Genomic DNA, 10,499 nt, shown 5'->3' on the forward strand with positions numbered 1-10,499 from the left:
GATCGTCGTACAAGCAGACGTGTCTTCTGGGGGATCCTGAAATGTGCGTAAGAAAAAGGAAAAGCTGTGAGTCTGTTTAGGTCTGTTAAAATTGGTGGCACTCGGGACAAAGTCCTACCTTGATAAATACAAGATGTTATGTTATTTTGTAATTTAATATGTTTGTCCATATGCTGCTAGGACAAGTGGAAGAGCAACAAAAACATACACGATAGTTTCCATTGGGGCTTTGTGGTTTTGTGCCCGGTGTTGTGCCAAAAAGGGATTTCCGATGTTTCTCCGCTTTTTCATATTCGTTTTACTTATATTGGCGAATAGACTTTAGTGAACACGATATACAGAGGAGTTAGATGTAAAATAAAGAAATTACTTGTGCTGTTGTGTCACTATTTGAACCAATCCAGTCCTTTTTGGTCACTTAAAAAATCTTCTTTTCTATTATGTCATATTTGTTTCAATTTCTGCTACCTTCTTGGCCAAATCACTGTAAAAAAAAAATAATTTAAAAAAGACATTTGTAATGCCCATGACACATTTTAATTGGATAAATAAAGGATGTGTAAAAGTCACTTTGCCAAAAAAAAAAAATATATTTGCACTTTCTGCTGCAACAAGAATATTGTTTGTGGCTCAAGCTGACTTGATATCATTCATGAGGGATACATTTCACATATATTTTACATATTTAAGCCAATAAGTCATTTACAGCAGTTTAAACCCAAGCAATCACGTTCTGGCAAATACTGAAAATCGCTTTTTGGCATAAAAGTACCCATCATGCCCCACCCCTTCTTAGAGGACGGGGTCATCTCAGCCGTGGGTCATCCTCCAACAGAGTAAATGATTTAAAAGAAACAAAACTGCTGCTTTGTATTAAAGTAGACTACATGTGAAGATGAACAGGCTTTCGCAGAGAGCGCGTTTTCTCCAGTGCCAACAGATACAGTTTGCATGTGATTTTTGTTGTACTTTCTTCAGCTTGTGTTCGGGGCCAGTGTTTACAAGACTGTTTGTCAAGTTTGTCAGAGCTTGCAGAAAACATTTGAGTCTTTTGAACAGCATGGGTTCTTTTAACTGCTACAAAAAATAGTAAAGCACCACCATCTGGTGTAGATCACCATCCACGTGTAGTTGAATCCAGGGGAAACTCACAGGATGCCCTTACTTAACTCATAAATAACGAATCAATCTTTTTTTTAATGAAAAAAAAATAAAGAGGAAAAAAAGAGAGAGTTTTCTTACAGGTTTTGTTGCCTCTGTGGTGACCTAAAAGCTCTGGACCACATATTGGAGGAGTTGTTTGATTATAAAACCTGTATTCAGTTATCGCCATCTGCTGTTTATCCCAGGGAAGGCCTATAGCTGACAGTATGAGGAGCTAAATGCCACATCTCATATTGACAGCTGTGAGCGTCTCCTTCACACGACAAATTCCAATTAAGTGCACACTGAGTTTGTTCAGCATCCGTTTTAATTAGTATCTGTTCTTATATAAATTTGATAAACTGGATATTAATGTTTAATAATTCCAATAAAATCCCATGATTAAGCATGGTGGGTCATTTACACGGGAATTTAACGAAAAATGTGCTACTGTGCTAGAGGGGGGAAAAAACAATAAATAGAAAAATGTTACCTCATTATTAAGCCTGTTTGCCTGTTTTCTGTTTTCTCTTGGTGTCTTCTGCTCCTCTGCACACTTTCACATATAGTCAAGACTCTTTTAACGTGTCATTTCCTTTGGGTGCCAAACAGAGAATTTGTCAACCTCACAGTTTTTCAGTGTTTGAAACTATGACCAAAAAACAACAAAAGTTTTCACTCTACAATCTTTGGCAAACATGCTGTAAAACGAATCCAACCAAATGTTGTAGGAACAACTCTTACTGTTGAGTCAGACAATGAATAGGCCAACGAAACAAATGAATACCCATGAAGTCTATAGCGCCAATCAAAGACTCACATTTTGTTCCGTTGTATTTAATTTTAATTTATTATTCTTTTTTTTTTATCATTTTACTTGGCTGTAAAGTTTGTGCCGTGAAAGTCTCATCATATCCCGAGCCGATCAATGGATCCAGAAGAGGACACGATGTCCATCTGAAAATAAATATCTTTGGAAGCTTCCTGTGGCTTCCATCGTGGGGAGGGAATGCCGATGAGGGAAAGGACTGCCTACCTAAAGCCTGATGTAATTGGTAGGTGTTCTGGCTGATCACAGTGAGATTTAAATATTCGAGAACTGCGTTGACTGTTTGAAGCCCTCTCAGCGACGAGATACTTCACGGTGCACTGCGCTTTGAAATTCTGGAAAGATGATCCACATGACGCCTTTGTGGAAAATAGCAGATTATAATAAACCCTTTCGTATGTTTCAAACGCATTCTGTTTGAGCTGGATGTGATCAAATAAAACATGTCTTGATGATATCATCATTTATTACGTTTCAGTCACATTACAGCAGATACGAAGAATTTCACAACAGCATAGCATGGAGGCTACGAAAAAAAATGACCGGCTAAATTAAGTACAAATAAAACATACGTAAATAAAAGACCCTAAGTCTACATTATCAACATTTATAATTTCTTTCACCACATGTATTATGAATGTAGCAGTGATCGGTAACGTCATTTAAACCTCTGGTAGCCTACTGCTTTGATAAAGTACAAAATACATATTTTTTGTCACTGACAAGGATTATTGTGCCAGTATATGCTACACAAGAACATTATTTATGTACAGATGCTCAATATCTTTAATTCTAACAGTGTAGGCTACTTAACAGAAGAGGCTCCGCTTTCCTTTTTTTTTAAACAACTACTTTTGAATCATTTATCTGTTCTGTGTACATTCAGTCACTATCACCAAAATGTTCAGTATTATGTACATTATATTCATAATTACAGTGTTTTCTGACGTAACAGTGTGGAAACAAGGCGCCAGAATTATGGCAAAACTGTAGTTGAAGAATTTACACTTTGGCCATTAACTGTGAATGTCAGTCCTTTTATACTTTTTATTGATTAACCTGTGGATAGATAGATAGATAGATAGATAGATAGATAGATAGATAGATAGATAGATAGATAGATAGATAGATAGATAGATAGATAGATAGATAGATAGATAGATAGATAGATAGATAGATAGATAGATAGATTAGCAGGCTTTGCTTCGTTTTAACTGTGAGGATAGAAACTGTAATAACCAATGTCCTTTGTGCAGTTTTTCTCACACTCTCTCGGTGTCAGCAGCTCAGACTTTAACGGGGACACTGTCTCTGAAACCGGTGTTGCAGAAGGTGAGATCCTTCTCCGCTTGGCCTGTTCAAAGATACCAGAATCGCTCGAATCGATGGATTTGATGGAGGACGGCGTCTCAATCCAGCTCGACTCAGACGTCATGTCTTTAGGTTTGGTCTCCTCCGAGCCGCCGATGGGTGATCTCTCTGTGGCGATGGAGTCTCCCTCCTCGGACAGGTAGCTAGTGCCTGTTCTGCCACCGATGGTGTTAGTAGGCCAGCAGGAAAAGACCGAGCTGGATTTACTATTTACACCACAATACTGCGGCGGCGTGCGTCCTCCCCAGCCAGACGGGTCTGCGTAATAGCCAAGAGGCCGATTGGAGCAGCCTGCAGTCGGCAGGGGAAGAGCCTTCACTCCGGCCGCTGCGTAGGACAGTAAGGTGGCCGCGTTACCGGCAAAATCAGCGGCGTCGTATGCCGAGGCAGCAAAGTCCAGTCGGTTGTTGGCAGGGGTGACAAACCATCGCTGCGGGGGGGTGGCAACACTGGGCTCCTCGGTTTGCTGCGGGGATAGCAAGCTGTTGCCGAGTGGGACGCTGCGCTCCGTGCCAGGCCCAGTCCCCACGCCAGGGTGAAAGCGAGATTTGGCATAAGTGCTGACAAATTGGTCCTGCAGGAAAGAGCTAGGCATGGCATATCTCGCACCCGGCACGATCTGTGAACGCGGAGAGTCACCCGGTGATGGAGTTAAGCGGTCAATGTCGCAGCCTGTGTAGACACTGAAAAGATGGAGAGAAAAACAGAGAAGCAATTCAGAAACTAAACAGTGTGTTGTAGTCTGTTCTCAGAACATCAAACAAATTAAGGTCAACGGGGCCTCTCTGTTTCAGTAATGTAGCAGTTTAGTAGACATGAGGAAAGTTTGTTTTCCATTACTATTCTTTCTGAAGGTGAGATAACTGCAGTGTTCGAAAACATCTGCAAAACCATCCCAGTCTAGATCCAAGCTCGAAATATGCCGGCTGCCTTACACAGTACGAAGAAAACGTCGTCAAATAGATCAGACTTGCTTTCTCAGTTATCGAGTAGTTATTTCCGTTGTTTCGAGTATGATTTTCATTTTCATTTTCTCGTCACTCATTAGTACGCCTTTCATTTACAATGAAAAACAAGCTCGAATCAAATAAAGGAGGAACCTTGTCATACATACAGTGAATCGGTACAGTTACGAGCTCTGGACGCAATTGCGCACATTTATTACACGCAAACAAGTGCATATGTGTGTGTTATGGTGTGTGTTATGATAAAAGAAAAACGCATTGCTTCATTTGCAGTCAGAAATGTTATTATTAATCCAATGTTCAATTAATTTTCCCTGTAAAAGTACATATTTTATTTATCATGCGAACTCCTTCCAACTTCAAAAGCAATACAACGAATTTTCAACAGAATTATCAATACATAAATTAAATTTTTGCAAAGAAAAAACCCAAGCTAAGTGGCTATTATAGTTTCTAATTAAAACTACAGAAGCATAAAAAGATACACACACACACACACACACACACACACACACACACACACACACACACACACACACACACACACACACACACACACACATAAATTACAACCAAATACAAAGAAGATATTTTTGAAGGAAGGAAAAAGAGAGAAAGAGAGACGATCTTACGTGTCATAGTTGTCCCGAAATCCTTTAGCGAACGGATTGTGGTCAATTTTCAGTTGCGTAATCTGTGGGGGGAAATGCATAGAAGGATCCATAAGGTGTGTTCCAGACGTTTAGCGCAGTGCAGCATAAATGCAAATAATATTAACAATTCGTTTAATTTTGTTCTTTGTTTTTACGCGAAAATGTGTTTGTCAACAGGAAATGATTAATCCCAGTGTGCGTCTTGCTTTAAGATTTAGGTTTAAAAAATTGTATTCGTGTTAGAACTTTATTGTTCTACTTTGTTTAGAGAGTTTTTTAAGTATATATATATATTGTAGAATTCCCGATGTTTTGAATCGTCTTTCAACAGGCTAATGTTCAAAGTATAAATGCTGCTGTGCGATTGGTGTCTGGTGACATTTCCAGTGTTGTGTCAGATATTAAGTGGTCTTACATCGGTATTCTGGTAAGCTGTGACAGCGATGAATTGCGTTTCTGAGAAGGTGAAAGTCTGGACTCTTCCTGGCTGGTTGGTGTCTTCTGTCCCATCCTCGTTTACTTCCACCACATGGAGCCTGGGCTGGTACTTGTGGAGAGACTGAAGAACCACCATCTGGAGATCCAATTAAAGACGTTTGTCAGACTTTGAATTTCAAAGTTTGGAAAGATGATTTGAGAAGAAAAATAAACTAATTTAGCACAATTGTGTATTCATATTTCGTGTTTATTATAATGACACACGCGACTATTGTTTCGAATTAAATGACACAGAGAAAGCAATACGACACATCTAAAAATAATAATCAGGGGATGAGATGAATAAAAAAGAAAAAATAAACATTTCAGTTTCCAGCTCGTATTACATATAAATATATATTTATATCATTCAGACATTTCTTATCGCATTGTTACCTGCCCCGTGTTGTTGGAGGCACCTTTGTTGTTTGTGAGCTTTAGCTTTCCAAATGATATTTCTTGACGCATCCAGTGCGCACCGGTATTTGGCGAATCCGGGTGCATGTAAACTCTATTGCCTATTAAAAAGAAGAAGAAAAAATAGGCAAAGAAAAGAAGTAAAAATATATATCACTATTTAGAAACAAATTCCTCACAAATTTTCATTCACAATTTTTACCACATATTTTAGTTATAGGTATAAAAACAAAACACTTTTTTTTTTTACCATGTTCTCAAAATCAAACTGTCGAGTAAATGTAATCGTTACAAAGCGCAGATGTGATACCTATGACATTCGTGTCTGCTTTTCCGCAAGGCACCCACTTTCCTCCTTGAAATCGCCAGTGATTTGGATCGGCGAGTATTACATCCACAAATATATTGTAGTGGGCAGTTGGGTCAAGGCCAGAAATGTTGAAGCTTAAAAATGGAAACATTCGTCTGCGGGGAAAAAAAGAAACACAGGCTTAGAAAATGTCTCTATTTTTTTCTAGTATTTCATTTTGCGTCTTTATTTAGTTTTTGTTTTATTTCTTTGTTTGTTATTAATGAGCTTGCCTTGGTGTTATACAAAGTTCATTATCGCTTTTATTATTTTTTAGTTTTTTCAGGGAAATAATCTTAAATGATCTTAATACGCGCCCATTTAAACTTCGATCTAAAAATGTTCCAGTAACGCAAACAATTATCGAATATTGTTGCATGCCTCTAAAAAAAAATAAGCGAGTGCGCGTACTTACCGTCCTTGCTTTGTGATGATCATCTCTGTTTGGTGTCTGTGAAACTTCAGCCACAGGGCCCTGTTGCACAGATACACCTGCGCTTTCCCCGGAACCAGTCCTGCTTGCGCTGAGGAGAACTGGTAAAAAGCACCTCCTTGGTATGTGTGTCCATACTGCTGCGCGTAAGGGTAACCCGCTGTCGGGTAGCCTTGAGGAGAAGTGTTGGTTAAAAGGCTGTTGTAAGCTCCATTGGTTATGACCGGATGATGTGCCATGTATCGGCTGGGACTTCCAATAGAAAAAGCCGGGTGCGCTGGTCCATGCTGGCTCGGGTAAGGGAACATGGCACTGGGAGCTGCTGAGACTGACTGCGGCTGGGTAGATGGAGAAAAGATGCACCTTTCTCCTGCAGATCCATCGAAATTATGACGGATGTCAGAGACTCCGTGAAGATCAGGAGAGAGTTTGCCCCTCTGGACGTCCCCTGATGCGTCCTTGGAGTCGGGAAAATTGTCTGCCTCTGACTGATTCGTCATCTCCCTGGAGTTTTTTTTCAGAGGTGAACTTCTCTCCAGGTTGTCACTTGCAGATATAATAGGATGGTCCTGCAACGAAAGCTCTGATCCATTGGAGCTCGAAAAGCCACTGCCCACATTCATAAATTTCTTGGAGAGATCACTCGCCGGCGAGATGCAATTCTCGACCTGCATAGCTCAATAGGAAGCTACTATTAGCTCAACCTATATCACAAGCTTTTGCACACGCCTTTCCTAATCTAACACTACGAAACGCCTTACGATGACTTGAGGTACGGAAGGCAGCAAATTAGCCAATTGACACCATCCTGCAATCAGGAAGGATTTTCTTTCCATCACTCTCGCTGCTTTGCTAATGAAACAAGTACTGCGATTGGTTAACTCAGGGCTGTAATTTAATTAGACAGCTCTTAATTAGGACGATAAGAAGAGCGCTATGAGCAAAGTGATTTGTTTGTAGTGTGACATGGGCCTATATTTGAATAAAACATATGGAGACAGACTCTTTTTTAGCAGTATATGAAATAAACAAAAAATAAACCAAAAATATAGAAAAAAGATATATCATAGTTATGAAGATTGTTTTTGCTGTCAGCTGTGACGACAGCGGCGTTATTTACCTTTATCCACGTTATTTACCTATTTATGTGCCATGAGTGCCAAAGTATGTCTGCCGAAGAAACCAAGATATATTATTAACACGCCAAAAATGACAGTCCATGACAGGCGGTGCATCTGATGCCTTAAAATGTTTGTGATATAGCGTGAAATCATGGCGTCCCACTGAAGATGTGTTTATGAGTCCCAGTCCTGGTAAATATTTTATGCACTAAAGTTATGAACCCGTGCACTGGTAACAGGGGCTGCTGTGCCAAACACAGCTCACTGCCAGAGAGACACAAAGTAGGACTCGGAGTTTTGAGTAGAAATTAGCATTATGCAGTTTAGTTAATTAAATTTTTGTCCGTTTCAGAAAGCAAGCGTAAGAAGGAGATGGGAGAAACATTAAGTCCGAGTTGTAAAAGCTAATTACTCGGAAAATATATTTAAAGACAGAATAAATTTGATCTCAGGAGGGTGCAGGTCTCTGAGACAACTGACAGTAAGTTTGAGAATATCGACAGCAGATAGAGAATAAATAAACTCTAAAATAGAAATGATTGTTAATCAGACCACTTCGAAAATGCACCAAGCCCCCCGGCGCAGTAAAATAAATCAGTCGTGATTGAGAAGATGGAACTAAGTGTTAGGATAGCCGCAAGTTACAGTGGCTCAGTCCCCGGTGCAAAGAGAGCAGCTGCAGCATGGCTCCCAGCTTAACTTACTAACAAGGTTATTACCAAGTTAACACTACCGCTGTTCAAAGGGAGTGGTTTGATATACATTTCCTCGCATATACATTTCCTATGATTGCGAGGCCTTTGTAAATTGTCCTGAATTTCAAACTTTCCACTTCACTGTCCGCCAGAGCCACGGTGTGTCATTGTGAAGGTTATCCTCTGTCCGAAAGGCATCGATTCAACACTGGCAACTTTTACACTTCCTGTTTAATCGCATTATTATTACCAGGTGATTCTCATAGATGATAAGAAACAACACTAACTATCAAGGAACCCATTACAATATCACTAACTGCCTCCGTTGATCATTTCTACTTCACTGAGTAACTTCTTGTTTAGTTACACTGCAGTGTTGTGTGGAAGCTAAAGAGAAGACCAATAAAGGCCCATTGCATTGGTGAACACAGCCACCAGTTTGTATCTCTAATGAAGAGCTATGAATTTCTGAAGCTAACAAGAGGGGTCATTACAGAAAGGCTACTGGTTCCAACAATCTATTCCTGTGAAACATGCAAGCACGGGCTTGCCTGTGCCCAAGGAAAAGAGGCCACTCTCTGCTCTACTCATTACAGGATTATGGTTCACTTCCATCGCTGATCTTTAATAAGCAAAGTGGGCTTCCTTTTCCCCCCCCCCCCCCTCAACAAGCCAATTGTTGAATCACCCATGCAGCAACTCTGTGTTTCCCTAGGTAATGCACTGCCTGTTTATCAGATTAAGTCATCTATTTATTGGCTCAGCTAGCTAGTGGACATAACCAAAGAGGAGGGGGCTGATTTGTCATGCCCATAGCCAGCATTGTCCCTCAGGGAGATGTAGAGCAGGTTAGGATCTCGGCTCCCTGCCTTGTACACACCCTCCATTGACCAGCTGAGCATAATCTAGTGTGAACAGCAGTTATGCCTTTTCAATTTTCAAATAATATTATAACGGCTGTATCTGTATAATATCACCCATATAAAATAAATCAAAGACAAAAAAAACCCTCAAACACAAACTGCCTTCAATACAATGAAAAAAAATTTAAAAAAAAAGAAGAAGAAGAAGAAGAAGAAGAAGAAGTATATATCCATTTAATTCTAAAGAGCATATGTTTTCCACATAACAATATTAATTTCAGCAAAATAAAAAAACAATATCTGTGTGTTTTTCAGCCACTACATCACCATTTTTTTTATTGTTGTGCCAAAAGAATCTGCTTGCCACCTGGGTCTAATCCAATCAATGTGAATGACAAGGAGAGAAAAAGCCTGAAAGTGAGCACCAGCTTAGGGACTTTACCTAATGCCCAGCACTGTCACTTCAATGATATGACCACAGCACACAAAATGACAACAAAATTATTGCCAGCAAGGATATGGGGACATAGTGTGCTACTCCAGTCAGGTGAAATTGCTTTTTCTGACTATGAAATGGCTTGTCTCTTGTCGGATGGGTAAACATTTCCTTGTCAGGCCAGTAATAAGGAATGAGGCACACTGGGATGAACTAAGAGGATAGAGCCAAGGTTATTTGGGATTCATGACAGGTAGTGGCTTATATTACAGCAGCACTAAAAATTTCATGGGAATGCATTTAAGATGGACTTTAAGTTATTTATATGTTGTTTGCTAGACGTCACGTTGCAGTTTCCATCAATAAATCAAAGTCAAAGACTTCGTTTATTATTTTTACTGTGGTTTTTTGGCTTGTTTATCTTTGTTTGTTTAACCAGGAAACGTGCATTTACCTTAACTCTGTAATTAACCAGCGCCACTAACCCGATCAAGTGTGGCGGTGCTTTGTGCTATGCTAACATAACTATTGCCCCCTGTGGTTTCTTGCCATCAGTGATCTGCTCTGTCAGAGGGAATCAGGGTGCTTTCTGGCAGAAAAGACAGCTGGGGGGGGCCTGCTAAGGGGCGGAGTGGACAGTTGTGGCTTTTAAACCCTTATTAGTCGTCCTCCCTGGACACACAGAGACACGCGTCTACGCAGAAGTGCACTCCTACACCTGCTCATTATTGATGTCCTTTAAGGGTC

The 10,499-nt window shown here is 40.0% G+C and overlaps 1 protein-coding gene across 1 annotated transcript; it reads right to left on the reverse strand.

Annotated features, from left to right (window-relative positions):
* Positions 1 to 2,814: 2,814 nt before the first annotated feature.
* On the reverse strand, positions 2,815 to 9,465 carry tbr1b (T-box brain transcription factor 1b). Its single transcript, XM_040028210.1, has 6 exons — positions 6,620 to 9,465; positions 6,166 to 6,320; positions 5,835 to 5,956; positions 5,377 to 5,535; positions 4,941 to 5,002; positions 2,815 to 4,026 (listed from the first exon to the last, which is right to left on the reverse strand). The coding sequence occupies exons 1-6, from the start codon at positions 7,309 to 7,311 to the stop codon at positions 3,183 to 3,185; spliced, it is 2,034 nt and encodes a 677-aa protein (XP_039884144.1). The 5' UTR covers positions 7,312 to 9,465; the 3' UTR covers positions 2,815 to 3,182.
* Positions 9,466 to 10,499: the final 1,034 nt, after the last annotated feature.

Source organism: Simochromis diagramma, unplaced genomic scaffold (genome assembly GCF_900408965.1).
Source record: "Simochromis diagramma unplaced genomic scaffold, fSimDia1.1 OVJJ01000343.1, whole genome shotgun sequence".
Classification (NCBI taxonomy): Eukaryota; Metazoa; Chordata; class Actinopteri; order Cichliformes; family Cichlidae; genus Simochromis; species Simochromis diagramma.